General features: G+C 42.8%; 3 protein-coding genes across 3 annotated transcripts in view; all 3 read left to right on the top strand.

Annotated features, from left to right (window-relative positions):
• The window catches only part of LOC310799059 (vomeronasal type-2 receptor 1-like), a gene marked incomplete at both ends in the record, with an annotated part of 29730 nt that extends 22444 nt beyond the window's left edge, over positions 1-7286 (top strand). The window contains one exon of the mRNA XM_083661625.1: positions 6379-7286. Coding sequence (XP_083517751.1) covers positions 6379-7286 — 908 coding nt within the window. The remainder of the gene's footprint in view (positions 1-6378) is intronic.
• Positions 7287-11089: 3803 nt separating this feature from the next.
• LOC310799015 (extracellular calcium-sensing receptor-like) overlaps positions 11090-23796 on the top strand; it is a gene marked incomplete at both ends in the record, with an annotated part of 31602 nt that continues 18895 nt past the window's right edge. Inside the window, one exon of the mRNA XM_083661587.1 lies at positions 11090-11322. Coding sequence (XP_083517713.1) covers positions 11090-11322 — 233 coding nt within the window. The remainder of the gene's footprint in view (positions 11323-23796) is intronic.
• LOC310799334 (extracellular calcium-sensing receptor-like) lies at positions 12418-21508 on the top strand (the record flags this gene model as incomplete). Its single annotated transcript, XM_083661931.1, has 4 exons — positions 12418-12450; positions 13067-13198; positions 13412-13535; positions 20610-21508. The coding sequence occupies 4 exons, from the start codon at positions 12418-12420 to the stop codon at positions 21506-21508; spliced, it is 1188 nt and encodes a 395-aa protein (XP_083518057.1).

Genomic DNA, 23796 nt, shown 5'->3' with positions numbered 1-23796 from the left:
TGGAAGAAATGCCATCAAGCTGTTCTTGAGATATTGCATTAACGAACTTGGGAATGTGATGTCATAGTGACCTTGAAATTTGACCTTTGACCACCAAAATCTAATTAGTTCATCCTTGACTCCATCAAGCAAATTTGATGAAATTCCGTCAAGGCGTTCCTCAGATATCGTGTTAGGAGAGAAGAACACACAGACGCACGCACACAAACACACAGACGCACGCACACAAGCACACACACACACACACACACACACACATACACACACACACAAGCACACATACACACACACACAAGCACACACACGGCCAAAAACATGATCTCCGCCGAGATACTCAGGTGGAGAGAGAGGGGATGATATGCGCCAAAGGACCTCAGTTCGGATTCGAACCGACGTCGGCCGCACGAAGGACCGAGCCTCCGTCGTACGCGTGCTACCAGGTGAGCCACCAGGATGCACATGTTGCCTATTACGTATATTGCTGTGTTTTCTTCTTTTATTTCTACTTTATCAACTGTCTGTGTATATTTGATATTTGCCTGTTCACCACTTTGGTCAACCTTGGTTGTGTAAATATGCTATATAAATAAACTTGACTTGACATAAATAATATATATATATATATAAATATACTTATTATACATATATGTAATAAAAATACCAGTATTTATATGTTTATCAGTGCATTAGAATAGCAAATTTGGGTGTACTGTGAAGTCTTGTTCTGATTTATAATTCTTTTTGTAGCATTATGTAACTATACTGTAAACAACATGTAGATTAGTTGTAGATAATGAACTAATACATATACTTTTTATGCCTCCGCCGGCGATAGGGGTTGTCCGTCCATCCATACGTCCGTCTGATGTTCGTTAACGTGATATCTGACGGAATTTCATCAAATTTGCCTCAAACGTCCAGTTGGACTCAAGGATGAACTGATTACGTTTTGGTGGTCAAAGGTCAAGGTCAGTGAGGCATAGGAGGATGGTCCTCCTCTATTAGATTGGGGATTTTATATAAAAAAAAATATTATCATTTTTTATTTTTATTTTTATATGTTTCATTTTTCATTTTTCATTTTTTTTTAATAATAAAATATCAATCAAATGTGTTTTTTCTTATGTGCAGACGCTCATTTTTTCATTCATTATATTCTTAAAATGCTTCAACAGTGACCTGTGTAGGGCAGTGATGGAAAGGAGAGCTCCATGCAGACGAGTCACTCTGGCCCTGGTCCCAGCGTGGGGGTAGGCAGATAAAAAAACATTTGCCCTGTGGGCGTTTATTTATTTGGTAATTTATCTAATGAAAAAATATGATTGGTTGAAAAACACTTGCAATTCACAGAGAACACGTGAGAGTGATGTGTTTTCCAACCAATCAGATTGAGCTGGAAGGGAGCACGCCCTTAGCCTGGTGAAACCAGGTGAAATCTAATTGGTTGTTGGTTGGATAGATTGCTGACATTGATTGACATTGTATTGTCCACTGGTCTCTCACGCTGAATCAAGTAGGAAGTGAAATCCACTGCCTGTGATGGGGTCATCCCTATGTTCCCCGGGTCCTATGTTCCCCGGGTCCTATGTTCCCCGTTTTTGTGGGACCGGGGAACATAGAAGCCGCAATGCCGACCTTAGGTTTAGGCGTGGGGGTGGGAGAGGTTAGGTTTTGGGTTAGGGTCTGGGGGAGGTTAGGTTTAGGCATGGGGGGAGGTTAGGTTTGGCGTGGGGGCTGGGAGAGGTTAGTGAAAAACGGGGAATATAGAACCCGGGGAACATAGAACCCGGGGAACATAGACATGATCCCCCTGTGATGACCTGACAGGAATGATTTACGACATTTACTGAGACAGTAGCAGCATATTATATTTCCCCCTTATTTTTATTTACTTTTTTATCAATCAGTAAGTGTTCACAAGCCAGACAGTCGTTGCATTGGATTACGACCCAAAACGAGTTTCGAGTTGCGGGAGCCTTGTGCTGCGCAGCACGATACTGGGCTTTTTGCAATGTCAGAAAACTGGAATATTTGCAACATCTCGGCTGCAGCCGTTCCACTACAGACAGCATGGATATACAAGTAAGTCAATTGATTTCAAGTTATCCGAGCCTTCTATTAAATTCGGCGTGGAAATGGTTCACCGAGCAGCGCTATTTTTGTCGTATTGAAGTTTCATCCTGTAATTTTTTATAATAAAACTCGCAACCTTAAATTCCCACATTTTTTTACTGAATTTGGCCTGTAAATCGATGGCTGACAGCGAGCTCAATTTTAAAGCTTGAGTGGTGATCTTTATACCATATGAAAGTAGAAGAAATAAGGAATCGATTGGGACGAAGCATGTCAACCTAGCATGTCGGGAAGGGGGGGTAAATAACGCTCCAAAGTTGATGAATTGGAATGTAACTAAACGAGTATGTTGATAGTGCAGGGGAAGACACTCTCGTTCCAGATGCAATAAAGTGTAATTTAACGCTATTTGACAACAGTTTCGGCCATAGACTTTGTCAAGTATCATACAAACAGTGCAAGACAGCCATTATAAAGACAGGTGGGCTGATTGAATGGACAACACCTGTCTTGTGAAAGCACACCTGAGTGTGATTACAATGACATCATAGGATCAGTCATGCAGTAATAGGCTACATTTTCGGTACTGGCGCAGATTAATCAAAACATTGATGTCACAGGTAGGCTGTATACCATAATATATCATGAATCTATGTGAATAAATAGATTTATATAAATAGTAATCACAGCCTAATGCATAGAGATAAATCCTGAAACCTTCTCGCAACAGTTCTAGCCTAACGGCCGGTTCACACACACGCCTAGAGCGACGCTTTAAGCAATGCTTTAAGCTACGCCTACGCATATAGGCATTGCTTCATGCACGCCTGGTGCCTATTTTCGTTCACACAGGACGCCACACTGAAGCCCCGCTCTGCCTACACTGATCACATGAGCAGCTGTTTTTTTTACACTTTTCAGATCTGATTTATAGCATGGGTGAGTCCTCTTTTTTATTGTAATGTGCAAGTGAGGATGTCTGTCTATTTCCTGGCCCGCTGTAATTGTTATTTTCCCTCGGGTAATCATGTGACTATGAGTCATCAACACCATGAGTGATACATGCATTGAGACAGGGGGGGTATATATACATCTGACAGAAAAGACGTTAATAGAGGAACACATGAAGGACAGCTCTCCTACTATGCACTCGTTAATTCACGCTCCACACTCCCTTTTGGGCAAACTCGGTAGAAAATATGGCCCAAGTCCATCAGAAACAACAGCCAGCTTGACAGTTCAGCGCGCCTAGACGTTGAAAAATAGAACAGACGCCTAAACGATAAATGCAGCGCAGCGTAGGCACAGCGCGAGCGTGGCTTCAGCACAGCGTGGCAGCGGTATGTGTGAACGCTCTCGTCTGTTAACAAGGACGCCTAAATTTTAGGCGTTGCTTAGGCGTTGCTTAAAGCGTCGCTCTAGGCGTGTGTGTGAACGTGGCGTAAGCCAGTGGTTTTCAAAGTGGGGTCCCCAGCAAAAAGGGGGGATAATCTATTTTCACTATAATTCCATGCCATCCATAAGTAACACAATCTAAGATAGTGTAGAAGTGAGTAACTATGCTAATTTTAACCATAACAGCACAAATAATTGACAAAAATCTCGAAATAAATATACAGTATTTACTCTGAGAAATGAAATAATGAGAAAAGGAACAATTATTGATGGTTAAAACTGAAAAATGACATCACAACAGTCTAATCCTAATGCTAATTTAAAATTAGATTTGGGCGTTTTGGGCAAAAAAGAAAAAAAAAACGCCCACATTTTTTTCGCCGGTGACCTTTGGTCGCCACCGAAGCTACCTCCCCTGTTTCCAATCTCCCCAGCCGCCACTGGTTGAATCGCTGCGCTCCGCATACTACATCAGTGAGTCTGTGCCACTTCACAGCCACTTCTGGTTTTTGAAGGCGGGTTAAAATTGAATGAGTGACAGGTCGTAGCACCGATGAGAGAGCGGTTCGAAAAATGGCCTGCACCTCCCGTGTCGTCTGATCGCAAAGTCATTACTGATTGGGGAGGACTGAATCCACCACTGGCATATCACTGGCCAAGTGAACGGTTCCCTCCCATAACCAGCCGGCTGAGGGAAAGTGTCCCAGACCCAGAGAGAGCTCTGCAGCATGCAGTAACGTAGTGTATCAGCGTAAGAACTCTCATGGGTCTGGCGTTGAGTATAAGGTCACTGTTACCTCACGAACGCCATTTTCAAACTCGTTAATGCGATATCTCATTAATGCCTTGGCGTAATTTCTTCGGATTTGCCTCAAACGTCCACTTGGACTCAAGGATGAACTGATTAGATTTTGGTGGTCAAAGGCCAAAGTTCAAGGTCACTGTGACCTCACGACCGCTCGTTTCTTGTGAATGCTATTTTCAAGCTCGTTAAGGCAATATCTCAGTAATGCCTTGACAGAAATTCTTCACATTTGGCTCAAACGTCAAAGTCTGGACAAACATGGATGTGAACTGCTCACTTGTTGGCGGAGGCATATATCCACAGTGCGGTCTTTCTAGTTGCTTGTTTATACTACCTGCTTAATCATTTTCATCCAAGCATACATTGGGTGTAAAATTATGAATCAATTAATTATGCAAATAAGTAGCCTACATTCTCCCTTGTATATTTTCTCCCCTAGTCAGACACAATATTTCTTCAGTGTCAAATTGTTATTTTAAACAGACTTAGTAGCTTTGTTTGTCATACCTGACTGTTTCACACTGGTGAAGTTTCTGCAGTCTTCCTCAGAGGTGTCACCTGATGTTGCTGTGACGAGTCCTGTTGGCTGAGTCATGTAGCTTTGGCCATCTGCATTGATTGGTAGGATGACCATGCCCCCTGTTGGCCGAGTTTATGGAGGACTGCATCCCAGGTATGAGACAACATGTAGGCCCCCTCATCACGGTTTACAGTCCTATGGGCACGTTTCCGGATCTCTATGGTCTCCCAGATCCAACGGTGGTATCTGTTGTTCTCCGATCAAATGACCTTGGCCATTTCCATTACATTACATTACATTACATTACGTCATTTGGCAGACGCTTTTATCCAAAGCGACTTACAATAACACATTTTTGTCAGCAATAGAGCAATCAACTATGCAACACAGTATATGACAACTACAACTTCTGAAGGAACAGTGGTACAAGTTTAGTTTAGTTTTTTTTTTTTCCTTTTCCTTTTTTTTTTTTTAGAAAGATAGAGAAAGAAGTTAAATCAAGAAGGGCCCAGATGGAGCCTGAAAAGGTGTGTCTTTAGTCTTTTCCGAAAGATCGGCAGTGATTCAGCTGTCCTGACCGAAGGTGGAAGCTCGTTCCACCATTGAGGTGCCAGGGACGAGAAGAGTCGAGATCGGGATGAGCGACTTTTGAGCCCCCGAAGCGAGGGAGGGGCGAGGCGTCCTGCACTGGTGGAGGAGCGAAGGGAGCGCTGAGCGTTTTGGAACCTGACCATAGATTGCAGGTACAGGGGAGCTGACTGGTGTACTGCCCTGTAGGCCAGGACCAGTGTCTTGAATTTGATGCTGTGACGAGTTTCCCAGACCATGATGTTCTCTCTTTTGTAGTGATCTGAGATAGAGGTTAGAATTTCTGCCCGAAACTGAGACCGGCCAGACCTGGGCCCGTTCCCCCTCCATTCCCGGGTTGGATCAGTATATCAGTATTTATGCTGTATCAATACAGCAGAAATGCAGTCTGTCTAGCCTGTTGTGTGTTCCCTTATGAAAAACAATTAACGTTATAGTATTACTGTGCATTTATAGCTTACTACTTCCCCAAGTTTTTTTTCTTTCTCTTTTTTCTTTCATCTGATAATCTGTGGCGAGGCTGCAGCTGTTTGACACAGGGGCGTCCAACATGCTTTCAGAACCGACTTAATTAGGCTACTTCACAACATGGGAATATTTGCTTTACAATTTTTTTTAACCAAAGGTAAGAATTAGCCTTGTGTTACCTGTAGCCTACATGTTTCTTTCTTCTTTTTTGTGTGTGTCTGATAAATCCCTCTGTAAGTCATAGGTGAGGATATCCCCTCTGTCCATCCACAATAAGAATAGAACGTCATGCTGGAATGCCTCCTCACACTGTGTAAAAGCATTTTCTGTGTAAAAGGGCAACGCTGACTCATTTATGGGCCTTTGTAACGGCAATATTGTGGGATCTCTCTGTAAAAGTGGCTAATGAGTGACTGACTGAGTGTCCTGACTTTGCATCTTCTGACCCCGGCTGGCCTGCTGCCACCGCTGTGGGAAAATAAGGGAGCTACTCAGGAAATCGAATATCTGTTTTGCTTTTAACTTGCAGATTCCATCACCTGTGACCGATGCCATCCTGAATTCTGGTCAAACAATAAAAGAGATGACTGTGAGAAGAAGGACACAGAGTTTCTATCATATGAAGAGATTATGGGGGCACTGCTCGCAGCGGCGGCCCTGTTAGGAACATGCATGACCGCTATGGTGGCTTTAATTTTCTTCAGATACAGGAACAGCCCCATAGTCAAGGCCAACAACTCTGAGCTGAGCTTCCTGCTGCTCTTCTCTCTTGCTCTGTGTTTCCTGTGTTCTCTGACCTTCATCGGCCGGCCCACTGAGTGGTCCTGCATGCTGCGACACACAGCATTTGGGATCACCTTTGTCCTCTGCATGTCTTGTGTTCTGGGGAAAACTATAGTGGTGTTACTGGCCTTCAGGGCTACACTTCCAGGGAGTAATATCATGAAATGGTTTGGCCCTGCTCAGCAGAGACTCAGTGTCCTGGCTTTCACTCTCATACAGGTCCTGATTTGCATACTTTGGCTAACTATCTCTCCTCCTTTTCCTTTTGAGAATCTTAAACACTTTAAAGACAAAATCATCTTAGAATGTGCATTAGGCTCAGCTGTAGGCTTCTGGGCTGTGTTGGGGTATATAGGAGTCCTGGCTATGTTATGTTTCTTTCTAGCTTTTTTGGCTCGCAACCTGCCTGATAATTTCAATGAAGCCAAATTTATCACCTTCAGCATGCTGATATTCTGTGCGGTCTGGATCACCTTTATCCCTGCGTATGTCAGCTCTCCAGGGAAGTTCAGTGTTGCTGTAGAGATATTTGCAATTCTGGCCTCCAGTTTTGCACTGCTAATCTGCATTTTTATTCCAAAATGTTACATAATCGTATTCAAGCCAGAAAAGAATACAAAAAAGAACATGATGGGTAAAACGCTCTCAAATTAATCATAACGAGTGAATATAATAGACATAGTAGAATGACAAGAACTTTCATTTCATCCATGAATGCAATAGGGTACTATTATACTTAATTGTTGTGATTGACATTAATCCCAATCATTAATACAGTACACTATGTGTTGTTGTTGTTGTTGAGGTTTATTTCTCAGACTGGCAAACTCCTCCTTCATCTTCTTCTTCTTCATTTTATCTTACAATTGTATCAGAATGTCAGCCATTGAGACACTACTCCAGTTTCTTCATTCTCAAAATGGGACAATAAATAATGATTGTATTTATTGTACTATTTTATATGCATAAAACAACTCTGGTGTCTTGTAGTCTCCTGAGGCTTTGAGAGTTCAAACCTTGTTTTTTAAGGTTTATGGCCCTATCTTCCCAGTGCCCTTAGGCGCAAAGACTGGCGTTAAACGCAAAAAAACACGCCTTGCCCCTGCCTCTGGAAGATAGCAACATGGTTTTAGGCCCCGAAATGCGCTTTACGCCAGGCCTTATTCAGTGCGCCGCGGATATTACTGTGCTGTGGGTATTTACGCACAGCTCTCCTCTGCTGATCTCACGCTCTCTCCCCCCCTCTCTCTCTCACTCCCTCTCTCTCGCGTGTCAGACAGGCACAAAGACCGATGGAAAAAAAAGTAGTTATATCGTAGTTTTGAGCCCCTGTCATTCAGAGGCTGTTGAGCCACATGTGAAATCCTCTCCCCCCCCCCCCCCCCCCCCTCTCTCTCTCTCTCTCTCCCTCTCGCGCGTCAGACAGGCACAAAGGCCGATGGAAAAAAAGTAGTTCTATCTAGTTTTGAGCCCCTGTCATTCAGAGGCTGTTGAGCTACATGTGAAATCTCCCAGCATGCATTGAGGCTAATACATTTCGACAATAAATGTCAACCAAATCAGCCTAAATTGCCTAAAGTGGTAGATAGAAATAATGTTTCTGTTCACACAACATGCAATTCTCGAACATTTCAATATTGGCCAAAATAAAACATAGAACTCCAAACACAACCCTATGTGAAACATATATGTAATCCAGCTGGTATATATATCCCTCGCAGATATAACGTGATTTAGATGAGTGACAGTCATAACACGGTTCTACTGTGATGTCTGCTCCGCTCCAATAAGACTTTGCTTACTTCACTATTTACTTTTTCAATAAAAACACATTTATGCAATGACTTTACATAATGTAGGCTATATGTATGTGCATAGCACTGGAGAAGAAAAGGTAACGAGAGAAAACGATATCATTCTAATCTGGACAAACTTTCACCAATCGAATCTCATCATGACATAGGCCACATAGGGATAGGCTATATTTTTCTAGCCAATGCGTTTAGAACATTCTTTTCACTTTGATCTTGTTATAGTGTAGTGTATTTACATGCTTGCAGTATTTAAACTGCAGTGAGATTGGTTTGAGAAGCATAATAATATGGAATATTATATATGGAGCCAAACGGGGATGAAACAGGGAGGGGGGGAGCTCAGAGCGCTTCGGTCGGCTTTTCTGACCGGACTGGATCGCTCCGTGGAATTGGAGCTTAAAAGGGAAGCTTGTGATTCGTTTACTGCACTTCTCCAATGAGCAGGTTGTACATAATTTTACACTTAAAAGGCGTGGTTATAATGCTTCAGGCCGCGTGTAGCGCCAACACCAAAATATCGAGTGCGCTGGTCCATGCCCACTAATCTGCGCTACGCCTGGCACTAAGCGCAGTTTTTAGGCCGATGCAACGATAGAGACCTGAGCCATGCCTTGAGCTGTAGAGCTGTTTAGCCTGGCCTGCACAGCAGAGCAGACTGCGTGTGCCGGCTACAAGGGTGGGCTCTTACCTAACCCAGATCAAATGAGGTAGATTAACAAGATAAGATATCAGGATAGTGTAGAGTGAACATATACTGTATATGTTTACACTGTATATGTTTACTCTACAGTTAACACACTACCCCAGCAAGCACAGACAGACCGGGAACAATCAGTGAGAGCTGGATCGGGTCCATATCAAGTCATGATGACTAGTCAGATCTGGCGCAGAATATAACCCTATTTCAACTAACATAAATCAGAGAGAAAAACTACTAAATTTAATTGTGCTTGCTGTCCTCGTGACGCCCCTGCCCTCGACCCCGCCCTTTGATCCAGTATAAATGCAGCTCCAATCGACAATGTGAAAGTAGTCGGTTGAAAGGGTGTACTCTGGTTGCTAGGGTGTTTCCGGCTGGTCACTAGGGCATTTGTAGATGGTTGCTAGGGTGTACTAAGTAGTTATGGGTGGGAAATGGGCAGGCCTATGCGAGTAGAAGTGGGAGGAGCTAAGGAATCCCGGGGCAAAGTAATTTTGACTGTAGACGCTACAGTTCAAAAGTTATGGACCAAAATGTAAAGATAGCTCTTATAGCGCCACTGTCAAGTCAAGTCAAGTCAAATGTATTTGTATAGCACATTTCATACACAGATGCAGTTCAAAGTGTTTCATATAAAATGGATGACATAAGTCAGTCTGCTTAGGGCCTAAGCAGACTCCCCAATTTTGGCTGTGATCGGAACAATGGTGTGCAAGTCATGGCCACTTAAATCCTAAATCATTGCTTTAGCGCCCCCTATGGGCAATTCTTTCTTCATGGCAGACCCCTGAAAAGTGTTTCGGGAGGCAATCAGACCAACAGTGCGCCTTGCAACTACAGACAGACGGACAGACAGATACAGTACATACATACACGCAGCTCCCCAATTATGGTAGTAGGATGCCTGAATCAGCAACACCTATGACTTGTATATTTACAGTACAACTAGAATATATTTTGCAAGACTGAATGTTATGGAATACAGCTGTAGGGCATTTCAGTTAACCCATTTCCAATATAATTTTCTAGGCTTTACCTTCATCTCCCATTATTGTCAAATTACAGCAAATTAGACATTCAAATATTGAATGCAAAAACACACTTTTATGTGAATAAGATACAGCCAAAACGGTTACACCCCGGCATTCCGAAATGTCGGCACTCCGAAATATCGGCATTCCAACAAAATTGTCGGAATGGAGATCTGTCTCGCCATTGCGAAAGAACCCTAACCCGGGGACCGGCTGGAGCTAACCTCTCCCAGCCCCCACGTCTAAACCTAACCTCTCCCACCCGCCATGCCTAAACCTAACCTCCTGCAGACCCTAACCCTAAACCTAACCTCTCCCACCCCCCACGCCTAAACCTAATCTCCCCCAGAACCTAACCCTAAACCTAACCTCTCCCACCCCAAATAACTCAAGATGCTATGTCGGAATGGCGGACCTATATCTTTCGCAATGGTGAAACCTTTTTTGGAGATAAAAAGGGCCGCCTCTCCGAAAGCATAGAAGTCAATGAAAGAAGGAATGCCGACACTTCGGAATGACGAGACGACCCCAGCCAAAACTCATGAAGAACTTTCCAGTTTTGCACCTCCCTCCTCTGTCCTGTCCTCCCTGTGGAGCCATGGAACATCACTGTTCATGAATATTTGTCATGCTTTAATATCTATAAATACTGATGCAAGCTCTTCTCTGCTCCTGTTAGGGCACATCTGCTGCTGCCCCACAGTTTGTCTCTTAAGGTCTTTATACACGCATTGTTTTTTCGTGCGATTAATTCGGACGTCTAATATTTTTTAAACCTATATCAGTCAATGCAAACTGTGCATACCAACGTGGAGTTTCGCTGGGCGATATTGCAGCGTTTATTTTTTCGGACCAGGGTAGATTTTTGAGAAATTCACATTGCATCGCAATTGTTGTTGTGTAATGGTCTATATGATGTCCACCCAAAGGTGGCCAGAGCAGGGTTGGGTGCTTCTGCAGCTGCTGCTGGTGGCATCTCTCTCTGGGGCTGAGGAGCTGGTGTGTCGGCAGATAGGGGAGCCAGATATCCCCCAGCTGTCTAAGAATGGGGACATGATTTTGGGTGGAATCTTCTCTTTCCACAAGAGCTGGAAAGGCAGACATGACACATATACCTACAGACCACCACCACTGCAGTGCACAAGGTAAATCACATTGTAGCAAGCTGTTTGAAATAAGTAAGATACAAGATTAGAAGAGCTGGGGACATGTACAAAATTGATTAAAAAAGGTTCTCACCTTTAGGTGGTGAAATGTTTGCTCATATAGTTTCACGTTTAATTTTGTTTCATTTCAAAGACGTACTGGCTATAAAACCATCTATAACTATTTGGGTCTAGTTTGAGTTTCAGAATGTTCCAGTTTGCTCAGGCTATGCTCTTTGCCATTGAGGAGATTAACAACAGCACAGACTTGCTGCCTGGCATCTCTCTGGGCTACACGATCTATGATGCATGTGGCAACAGTGCAAGGGCAGTAAGGGTGGCACTGGCCTTGGCTAATGGTAATGAGAATATATCCACAGCCTCCAAGGCACCCTGCACCAGACCGGCCCAAGTGCAGGCCATTATAGGATCGACCGGCTCCTCCCTTTCTACGGCTATATCCACTGCCATCGGACCTCTTTATTTCCCAATGGTAGCAGTTTTTTTGTTTCTTTGACAAATGTATAATCATGTACTGTAATGGACCTTGACCACAGTTTGATCTATTCATGTTGTTTTATTTTCCTGATAATACAGTAATTATTATACTGCATTTTGTCTGACTGCTCACAGTAAAGGCAGTTTGAAGAGAATTACTGCTAATGTGCTCTGTTTTCCTCTGTACATTGTTTTAGAATTTGCATGATCATCTTGGGAATACCATTGCTTTCTACCCCCTAGATCAGCCACTGGTCCAGCTGTGCTTGTCTCAGTGACAAAGTCCGGTACCCATCCTTCCTCAGAACACTACCCAGTGATTTCCACCAGAGCAGAGCTATGGCCCAGTTGGTCAAGCACTTTGGCTGGACTTGGGTCGGGGCAATTAGGAGTAATGATGATTATGGAAATTACGGCATGGTCATATTCACAGAGGCGGCCCAAAAGCTGGGCATCTGTCTAGAGTACTCAGTACCCTTATTTAGAACAGATCCACCAGAAAAAATACAGGCAATAATTTACATTATCAAAGCTTCCACTTCAAAGGTGATTGTCAATATGCTCTGCCCCCCTGATTTGGAAATACTAATAGATGCGATGGCCTCCCACAACCTGACTGGGTACCAGTGGGTAGGCTGTGATGGCTGGATCAATGATCCCTATGTAGCAACTATGAATAGACAACACCACATCCTGGATGGTGCTATAGCTCTGTCCGTCGCCAAGGTCCATGTCACAGGCTTGAGAGAGTTCATGTTGGATGTAAAGTCATTTAATTCATATAGGAAGGAGTTGTTCACAGAATTCTGGGAGACAATGTTTGATTGTAGGTTCAAGCAGACGAAGGGCTCAGAAGGGAATCAGAGATACTGTACAGGGTCTGAAGATCTGTCTGGGCAGCAGCACATTTTCATTGATATGTCACTCATGTCCATCTTTAACACTGTCTATAAAGCAGTGTATGCTGTGGCTCACGCTCTGCATAGTGCTCTTGGCTGTAAAGAAACATGTGACAATAAGGTACAGCCAGATCCATTCACGGTGAGTTGAACACTGAAGGCTGAATGATAGTTCAACATTATGTGCTTCACATGAACAGATTTTGTTGTTTTGTTTTTTGCTTTTTACATTTTTAACACTATTCTTCAATAAATTGTTGCATGTCCATCATTCTGCAGAGATAATACGAGGTGGTTTACATTTAATGGAATAAGTAACGTAATATCCATCTGCTTAGATTTTGCAGCACATTATAAAGGTTCAGTTCAAGACAAAGGAGGGGGAGGACGTTTACTTTGATGAGAATGGAGACCCACCAGGAAAGTATGACATTATAAACTGGCAGCCGGACGAAACTGGCGGTGTGGAGCTTGTCACCGTTGGTCTTTATGATGCATCTTTACCTGCAGAAAAACAGCTAAATCTGCACACTAAGTCCTTAATTTGGGCACAGAACTCAGAACAGGTTAATATTCTATAATCATTCATGGATTGTTAATTTGTGGGATTATTGTATCAGAATTCCAAATGCTGACTTCTGCTGACAACAGCATAATAACGTCTATCTCATATTGCATTTTTGTTCATGCAGGTGCCTGTGTCAGTGTGCAGTGAGAGCTGTCCCCCAGGAACCCGTAAGGTCCTCCAGAGAGGAAAGCCGGTCTGCTGCTATGACTGTATACCATGTGCTGAGGGAGAAATCAGCAACACCACAGGTATGCTAGTGTATTATTAAATGGATCAGAGGATAATGTCTGTAAATTTAATATCAGCAATCAAATACATATTCAAATATAGTACCAGTATTTATATGTTTATATACAGTAGTAAAAATGGAATTCAACATCAGTGTATTTGAATATCAAATTTGGGAGTGCTGTGAAGTCTTGTTCTCATTGATAGAAAATGCTTGAGTAGCATTATGTTATTATACACAACATGTAAATTAGTTGTAGATAACAAACAACTAATTATTCATTTTTACTACTTGCTTAATCCTTTTCGGAGTCAAAAGTATGAATTAATTAATTATTTAAATAAGTAGCATACATTCTCCCCCCTTATATATTTTCTCCCCTCATCAAATATACTATTTCTTGCATGGTGAATTGCCTACCACCATGACTTTAAAGGATATGTTCACCCGAAGAATGAAAATTCAGTCATTAATCCCTAGAATATAGCTTTTCATAGCTTTCTTTATTCATTTCTGCTGATTTATTTATTTCACCTTTATTTCACCAGGTAGTCACTTGAGATCAATGATCTCTTTTTTTAGCAAGACCTGGCCAAAATGGCAGCATTTAAAATAAACAACAAGACACAAGCACAAGCAAGAACATAAAAGGCTCTTAGAGAAGAGAGAAGCCAGCACTCCAAATGTCTTTTCATGTGATTTAATTCCTCAAACCTGGGCAGCAGACAACGGACGTTTCAGTCAAAGACCTTCCTCAGCGTTGTGCCAATGGTTTTTCTAAAGAACATAAAAGGCAACATGGCATGAGGGAATACATTTGAGCTGGAGCAGTTAAGACCAAGCGGAATTTAGGGAAGACTGGAGGGTAGGGTAACAGTTAGGATAAGAGAGAGGAAAGGGGGGTGGGGTGGCGGACTTGGGGAGGGGTTGCTGAGAGAACAACTTAATGAAAATTAGATATAAAAATACACATTATACAGAAAAACATTGACATTGTCCCATCTCATTCTTTAAAATGTCAGTGATTTGACTTTTAAAATCAGAAATGGTGATGAGGTTCTGCCATTTTAGAGTTTTTTTAAGTCCATTCCAGGCAGAGGGAGCAGAGAACATGAAAGCCCTTTTCCCAAACTCAGTGCGAGGTCTGGGTAGGTACTGAGGCATGTAACTAGTCCTGTGACCGTAAGCTGTAAGATGGGCTTGGTGTGATGGAGACGTAGGAGCAGAGGTAAAGGGGGAGCTTACCAGTGATTGCTTTATAAATGAAGATGTACCAATGATGCAGCCTGTGGGCAGTCAAGGATGGCCAGTTTACCTTAGCCCCCGTTCACACTATACGCCGAAGCAACGCTCAACCTAAGCTCAACCTACGCTGAACCAACAAGTTTAATTTAGGCATCCTAACAGGTGAAGCCATTCACACCACCGGCATGTGTCACGCTGAAGCCATGCCGATCGTTCACGATTGACGCCTATTTTCCAAGCGTGACACGTGAAGCTTGAAGCTGCCAGGCATGAAGTCAATGGGAGTTGTGGACAGGTTCAAGGCGCCCGAGGAGGCGCTGAGAGGAAAAGAGAAGGCTTCTTGTGTGAACGGTTCGGCATCAGTTCAACTTGTGCCTGCCTCAAGCTTCAACTCTACTTACGTTTGGCGTCCTGTGTGAACATGGGCTTAGCATACAGAGGGCAGTACCACCATGTGGTTTAGTGCTGGCAACACTGGTTGCTCAGGATCCACCTCTTGGCTTCACGGGAGAAACCACTGTAGTTTGGAAAATTCTTTATACTACTGGGTAACCTATTCCACTCCTTTATTGCTTTAAAGGAGAAAGCAGTCTGGGCGAATACTGACTTTCTCAGAGGAACGTTACAGTCCCCTCTCGATGCAGACCTCAGCGCTCTAGCTCTTATCCCGGAGCAGGACTGTACAAAGGTCTGCAATGGTGGAGGGGCAGCATTGTGGAGTATTTTATAAATTAAATTAAATTAAACAGAGGTCATAAAACGTAATTAAATTATCAAGGCTCAATAAATTATATTTACTAAGTACGTTACAATGGTGAAACTGTCTAGGTTTCCTGTCTAAAACTTTAAGAGCTTGTCCAAGAGAACGGATTGGGCTCAGTGCCGTTTTATTAGCCTGAGTCCAACAAGACATACAGTAATGTATATAAGATAATATCATAGCATTCAAATAAGTCATGGCAGCCTCAGTAGATAGTGAATTTCTAATATGCCGGAAATTTGTAATGTTATATTTCAAGACATGGACCATTTTTTAATGTGTTTTTTGAAAGATAGGTCGGACTCAAGTATGACCCCGAGGTATTTAAATTAATCCACAATTTTTATTTTCTGACCATTCACATATATGTGTGGGCGTTCTTTTAGCCTTAGCTGTTTGGTAAAATACATAGCAAAGGTATTTTCTGTATTCAAAGTAAGGCACGATTTACCCAGCCACTCTGCAACTTTTTCCATTACTAAAGATCATTTGGATGCAACTACTTCTGCATTTTTCCCGTGCGTGAACAAGACTGTATCGTCTGCATACATTATTGTGTCCACGTCACCAGAAACTGCAGGGAGATCGTTAATATATGCACCAAATAAAAATGGACCACATATCGATCCCTGCGGCACTCCCATGCTACAGATTTTCGGGGAGGATTTTTTATCCCTGATTCTGACGCATTGGAAGCGGTCTACTAGATAAGATTGGAGCCAACTTAAAACATTAACAGAAAGTCCAAAGTAAGATAATTTAGAGAGAAGCACAGAGTGGTTTACCGTGTCGAAAGCCTTACGTAAATCCAGAAAAACCACCGCTACGACTCCCCCTTTATCAAGATTGGCCTTGATGACCTCAAGGAAATAGCAACAGGCCGTCTCGGTTGAGTGATTTGTTCGAAACCCAAATTGCATCGGGCTTAATAATTTTTCTTTGTCGAAGTGGACTTTTAATTGTTCTACTACCACTTTTTCAAAAAACTGGAGACAGCTGGTATTGGCCTATAGTATATAGTAAAGATAGGGGTCACAATGGCAGATTTCAATGACGATGGAAAAACAGACTCGTTCAAGGATTTATTTATAATGTGCGTTATAGGGGGGGCCAGACCGTATAATTTAAAAGAAAATGCCGAATCAAGCCTCCAAGTGTCCTTTGCCTCGGATCTTGATAAGGACAAGAGGATTTTTCTGATGCATGCTTCATTAACATGTGAGAAATCAAGCAGAGGGGCTTCCTGAGGCTGTACATGTACACGGGGGGCATTGCCCATCTGAGAGGCTGGGAAGGCTCTGCCTAATTCCTCCACAGAGCCAATGAAATAACTATTAAAATAATTTGCGACCACTAGACTCTCACTCAGTACGATACCTACACCTGGCGTGGGGGCTGAGCTGGCTTGGCTTGTAACTTTAAGCTCTATGGGACTGCTATTTTCCCCATCTCTACCTGCTAATTTGTCAATGCAGTTCCATATTATCCTACCGTTCCCTTTGGCCTGCTTTATAATATCAAAAAAACTAGAACGACCGCAACGCAGACTTATGCCATTAGTTCATTCTTGAGTCCAAATCGCCATTTGAGGCAAATTGGAAGAGATTCCGTCAAGGCGCTTCTGTGATGTTGCGTTACAGAGCTTGGAAATTGGGTGTGTGAGGTCACAGTGACCTTGAACTTTGACCACCAAAATGTAATCAGTTCATCCTTGAGTCCAAGTGGACGCTTGAGGCAAATTCAAAGAAATTCCATCAAGACATTCCTGAGATATCGCGTTAACAAGCTTGATAATAGAATTCGAGGTCACAGTGACCTTGACCTTTGATAACCAAAATGGAATCAGTTCATCCTTGCATCCAAGTCGATGTTTGAGCCAAATTGGCAGAAATTCCATCAAGCCGTTCTTGAGATATCGCTTTAACGAACTTGGGAATGGCATTCGTGAGGGCACAGTGACCTTGACCTTTGACCACGAAAATCTAATCAGTTCATCCTTGAGTCCAAGTCGATGTTTGAGGCAAATTTGATGAAACTCCGTCAAGGCATTTCTGAGATGTTGCGCTAACAAGCTTGAAAATGGTGTTGGACGACACGGAAGGCGCAGCCCATTTTTCGAACTGCTCTCTCATCGGTGCTACGACCTGTCACTCATTCAATTTCAACCCGCCTTAAAAACCAGCAGTGGCTGTGAAGTGGCACAGACTCATTTATGTAGTATGCGGAGCGCAGCGATTCAACGTAATATTTGAGTCTGGGGAGAGACTACAGTGACCTTCACCTTTGACATTTGACCACCAAAATCTAATCAGATCATCCTTGAGTCTAAGTCGATGTTTGAGGCAAATTTTATGAAATTCCATCAAGGCATCCTTGAGATATTGCGTTAACAAGCTGGACAATGGCGTTTGAGAGGTCACAGTGACCTTGACCTTTGACCTTTGACCACCAAACTCTAATCAGTTCATCCTTGAGTCCAAGTCGATGTTTGTGACAAGTTTGATTAAATTCCGTCAAGGCATTCCTGAGATATCGCATTAACAAGCTTGAAAATGGCGTTCGAGAGGTCACAGTGACCTTGACCTTTGACCTTTGACCACCAAAATCTAATCAGATCATCCTTGATTCTAAGTCGATGTTTGAGGCAAATTTGATGAAATTCCGTCAAGGCGTTCCTCAGATATCGCGTTAACAAACATCGGACGGACGGACGGACAACCCAGATGCATAATGCCTCCGCCCTGGCTGTCGCCGGCGGAGACGTAATAATTGGCTTTTGCCTGTCTTGTTTCTAAAATAGAAGCCCAACCTCACTTTTAGCTTCCTTGCCAGACTTTATATGTGCGGTTTAAAAGACAAGCTGTCATCCAGTAAAAAGCCTAGGTATTTAGAAGTTGAAACAGATTTTATTTGGAGAAAACTATGCATTTGCGCTTTGGATTTGGTAAAAACCATAATTTTTGTTTTACCTGGGTTTAGAACAAGATTTAATTGCTGAAGTTGGGATTCTACTTCTTTAGAATCAGAATCAGAATCAGAATCACTTTTATTGCCACAGTATGCAAGTTACATACGAGGAATTTGTCTTAGTGTCTGTATGCAGCGTAGCGGTCACATCAATATACAGAGATAAGAAGTAGGAAGATAACTAAAGACAATCTAACTAAAGTTGCAAGTGCAATCAAATCGAGTCAATATATACAATATGTATATGAGAGGTGAAGTGTTCTGTGGATGATAAATATGAATTTACGTTACTTTAAAAGCATTTTGCAGATTATCCAGAGCCTTTGACAGAGAGGTGGCACAACAGTAATTGACAGTGTCCTCAGCATAAAAATGAAAGTTTGCATGTCATTTTTTTTACCAAGGTTATTGATATAAATTGTGAACAGCAATGAACCTAGAGCCTTGTGGCACCCCTGTGTGGACAGATAAAAATGTCAGAATGAAAACCATCAGCCTGAACACATTGGGCCCTATCTTCCCAAAAGCGATAATTTAGCGTTTGAGCTCATGGGGGCGGGCACAATCGCATGCCTCTTATAATTGTACTGGGCATAGGCGTGCCACATGTCAAAGCAGGCGTTTCAGCGCTAAAATGTGGGGATAGATGGCATTATCCTATTGTCAGCAGCTTGCAATTACTTTGCGCTAAGAGCTTTGAAAAGGACCTCTTAGCGCTAAATACCTCGCTGCACTGGAGCGCACCATAATCTCCCTGCTGCGCAGCGCAAAATAATTAATTCCTTTTGTGTAGGACAGTCTAATTATGCAGATGCTGATGTTTGGTGTCTTTTGAAGAAAAAATAGATTGCAGTGTACAAAGGTTTCTCCTCACTTGGGTCCACATTTCGGTGAAAGTTGCAAAGCTGTAGCACATCTGCCTGATTTGTTATGAATTTTCAAATTTTGAAACTTTAGATGGACGCTGTAGCGTGGAACAGAGAGCCCGCAGATGTGGAAAAACTTAAGGGGTTGAGAGCGTGATCTAAAAGTTTAAAAGGCTACGCTGCTGCTGCTACCCCATGCTGCTTAGCTAGGTAAAAAAAACATGTACTAGTGGGATTTTTGATGTCAAAAAGGTATTGGGTGACACCTATGGTGATGATAGGTAATTGCAGGTGAGATCCAAACAGTGTAATGTCACATAATGTCACTATATACTGCAAAGGCTTCCATCAATGGGCCATTGCCTCAATGACCATTGTGTTAACTCACTATGAGATAGATCATGTCTTTTATTTTTGGATTCTGAGAATAAAGTCAGAATTCTGAGAATAAAGTCAGAATTCTGAGAATAAAGTTGCAATTCTGAGTTCAATGTCAGAATTCTGAAAGAAAAAGAAGTCAGAATTCTGACATTAAAGTCAGAATTCTGAGTTACTGTCAGAATTTTGAGAAAAACAGTCTGAATTTTTAGATTAAAGTCAGAATTCTCCGATTAAAGTCAGAATTCTGAGGGGAAAAAAGAAGCATACTGTTACATGTGACATCACTGACAATGTCAGTGATGATGTCACTGATGATATTATCGATGGTGTGACGTCAAAGTCGGGTCACAAGCCAAAAAAGGTTGGGAACCCCTGTGTTAGCAGTCTTGCATAGCTTGGCTGCTGTATCTCTTTGGCTTGTCCGGACAGCTCATTCTGGTGTGTTGAACATTACGCTCTCTACAACCTTCCTATCCCTAGCTACCACCTCGCCCCTTCCTTGACCCCTCTCCACCCAACCACACCCCACTAGCCACCCCTCAAACCCCGACCCTCAACGACCTTCCTATTCCTAGCTATGGTCCTTTTCACTAGCCCCACCCGCTTCCATCACCACACCCCCTCCCACCACCCACATCCCAAAAGCCACTCCCCCTACCCACTCCTTGAATCCTGACTCTCCACGACCTGTCTATCCCTATCTACGGCCTCTATTGCCTAGACCCACCCCTTCACTAAATGTCTATAAGTGACTGACTGAGTGAGTGTCATGACTTTAGTATCTTCTGACCCCGGCCTTCCCTGCTGTCACTGCCGTGGGAAAATAAGGGAGCTACTCAGGAAATCTAATATCTGTTTTGATTTTAACTTGTAGATTCCATCACCTGTGAGCGATGCCATCCTGAATTCTGGTCAAATGAGAAAAGAGATGACTGTGAAAAGAAGGACACAGAGTTTCTATCATATGAAGAGATTATGGGGGCACTGCTCACGGCGGCGTCCCTGTTAGGAACATGCATGACTGCTATGGTGGCTTTAATTTTCTTCAGATACAGGAACAGCCCCATAGTCAAGGCCAACAACTCTGAGCTGAGCTTCCTGCTGCTCTTCTCTCTTGCTCTGTGTTTCCTGTGTTCTCTGACCTTCATCGGCCGGCCCACTAAGTTGACCTGCATGCTGCGACACACATCATTTGGGATCACCTTTGTCCTCTGCATGTCTTGTGTTCTGGGGAAAACTATAGTGGTGTTACTGGCCTTCAGGGCTACACTTCCAGGGAGTAATATCATGAAATGGTTTGGCCCTGCTCAGCAGAGACTCAGTGTCCTGGCATTCACTCTCATACAGGTCCTGATTTGCATACTTTGGCTAACTATCTCTCCTCCTTTTCCTTTCAAGAATTTTAAACACTTTAAAGACAAAATAATCTTAGAATGTGCATTAGGCTCAGCTGTAGGCTTTTGGGCTGTATTGGGGTATATAGGAGTCCTGGCTATGCTATGTTTCTTTCTAGCGTTTTTGGCTCGGAACCTGCCTGATAATTTCAATGAAGCCAAATTCATCACCTTCAGCATGCTGATATTCTGTGCAGTCTGGATCACCTTTATCCCTGCGTATGTCAGCTCTCCAGGGAAGTTCAGTGTTGCTGTGGAGATATTTGCAATTCTGGGCTCCAGTTTTGCACTGCTAATCTGTATTTTTATTCCAAAATGTTACATAATCTTATTCAAGCCAGAAAAGAATACAAAAAAGAACATGATGGGTAAAATGTAGGGATGCACCGATATGAAAGTATTGGCCGATACCGATAAGGGACCGTTCGTTATTTAGAAGGCGGGGGGGATGGGGGGGTCACTGGAGGAATTTGGAGCGCTCTGAAATAAAAGGCTATGACCTTTCTCTGATCAAAATATATTTTCGTTTACCCTCCACAAGTGATTGGAAATATATGATTGACCCTCCCCGAACAAATGTTATACTATTTTAGCTTGTGAAACAATGGTCAGTGTCAATAAAATCGAGGGCATCACGCATATGACAAAATTAGGCAATTGAAGCACGTAAACTCCTCGACTTGCACTTGAGATAGGAACGGCCACATCTGACCATGAAATAAAATATTAAATTAGGATGCATATTAAGCCCAAACTTATTACAATTATCGCCAAATTGAGATAGTACAGTATGCTAGAATAGCATTTTCCATTCCTTGCTCACCTCTATTTCGGTCAAGGCAGTGTCACGGTGAGTGTTGTAGAGGACCCAATTTGCAGGACAACAGCAGGAGGCGGATGATGAGTAAACCTACAACTGGGTATATTTAATGAAATAACAGGTAACAGAACACACGTGAACTTGCTGACGACCAGACAAAGACTCAGAGGGGAACAGGAACATACATACACAGAGGGAAGTGATTAAACATGGGTGATTACATACAACACACAGACTGGAGACTAACATAGATCTGCTGGACCTAGACAGTGAAACATGAGGAACCTGAGGGGAGTAGATACATAAGGAAAGTCTGTCACAATCGTGACAGGCAGCCAGTGCAGCTGTCCATAGGCATGCCCTGCGCATCCACAACAAAACAACCAGATTTTTAATTTGTTTTGTTTTCTGCAATAGATAGTCCTGTAGATAGATATAGTCACATAACTACCTGCATCCACTACAGTTTGGTTTTCGCTCCAAGTACTCCACTGAGAGCGCCAACTGCTTCTTTGTAGATCAGCTTAAAGGAGAATTTTGGTTTTTTACACCACGGTCCTCATTTCCAGCTTAAAATATTATGTTTTACGGATCTTCTGTGGATGCCCACAGAAGATCTGTCGCACCGAGTACACTCCTCAAACAGGCTATAACGGGAGCATACGGGGCAAGCTCCATGCGCTCTGTAAATAACACTTTTTCTGTCACGCCACAGTACATATCCTCATTATATGATACATAAATACACGTGAGGCTGTTTGTACGCCTCCGGGCTGTTCAGGTCTCCTCTAGCGGGGTCGAAACCGAAATTCTCCTTTAAGATAATGATTGACAAGGGTAATCTGGTGGGGGCCGTCTTCCTGGACCTTAAGAAAGCTTTTGACACCATCAACCATGACATACTCATCTCCAAACTCGCTAACTATAACTTCTCAGACACAACATTACAATGGTTTAAATCCTATCTGTGCACCGTGAACAATGCGTCATCATCAATAACAAACAATCAACCTCACTAGAATGTAGAACATGTATTCCGCAGGGATCCATTCTTGGACCAATTCTCTTTAGTCTATATATAAATGATCTCCCAGCATCCTGTCCAGGAGCTGGTCTACAAATGTACGCAGACGACACTGTCATTTATGTGCCCGGTCGGACCACTACTTCAATTACCGCACAGCTGACAGAACACTTGGAATCGGTATCAGAATGGCTTGCATATTCCTGTCTCACATTGAACATCAAGAAAACTGTCAATATGCTTCTCATCCAGGAGATGGCCCACACCAGATGGTGTGAGTGAATTAAACAGGCTCAACCTAAAAGTCAGTGGTCAACCTATAGACCAGGTATCTGAGGTAAAATACCTCGGATTGAGGTTAGACACTCATCTAAAATTTGAGAAACACATACAGGGGGTGAGCAGAGTTGCAAAGGCAAACCTGTATGCATTTAATTTGATTAGGAACTGTCTACCATCTTATGCTGCGAATATCTTTATGCACTCTATGATTTTCTCTTACCGGAGTTACTGTGCAACTGTATGGTCTCAAGCTGGTCTGACAGTAACCAGACCTCTTGAATTGATTTATAATCGTGCAATAAAAATCTTGGACAGAAAGCCAATCAGGTTTCACCATTGCCGGGTTATCAAGAAACTAGATATCTTGAATGTAGAAAATTTCATCAAATTTGCTAACTTAAAATTGATCCATAAATGTATCCATAATCAGGCGCCACGTGTTCTCGGCGATATGGTGGTACCGCTTGGGGTTTCTGGCACAGCCACTAGGGGTGCTGTGGCAAGGAACTGCAAAGTCCCTTTCCGAAAATCCTCCTTAGGA

This window comes from Poromitra crassiceps (assembly GCF_964638095.1).
Source record: "Poromitra crassiceps genome assembly, chromosome: 27".
Lineage (NCBI taxonomy): Eukaryota > Metazoa > Chordata > Actinopteri > Beryciformes > Melamphaidae > Poromitra > Poromitra crassiceps.
This window is presented reverse-complemented; position numbering and strand designations above follow the sequence as displayed.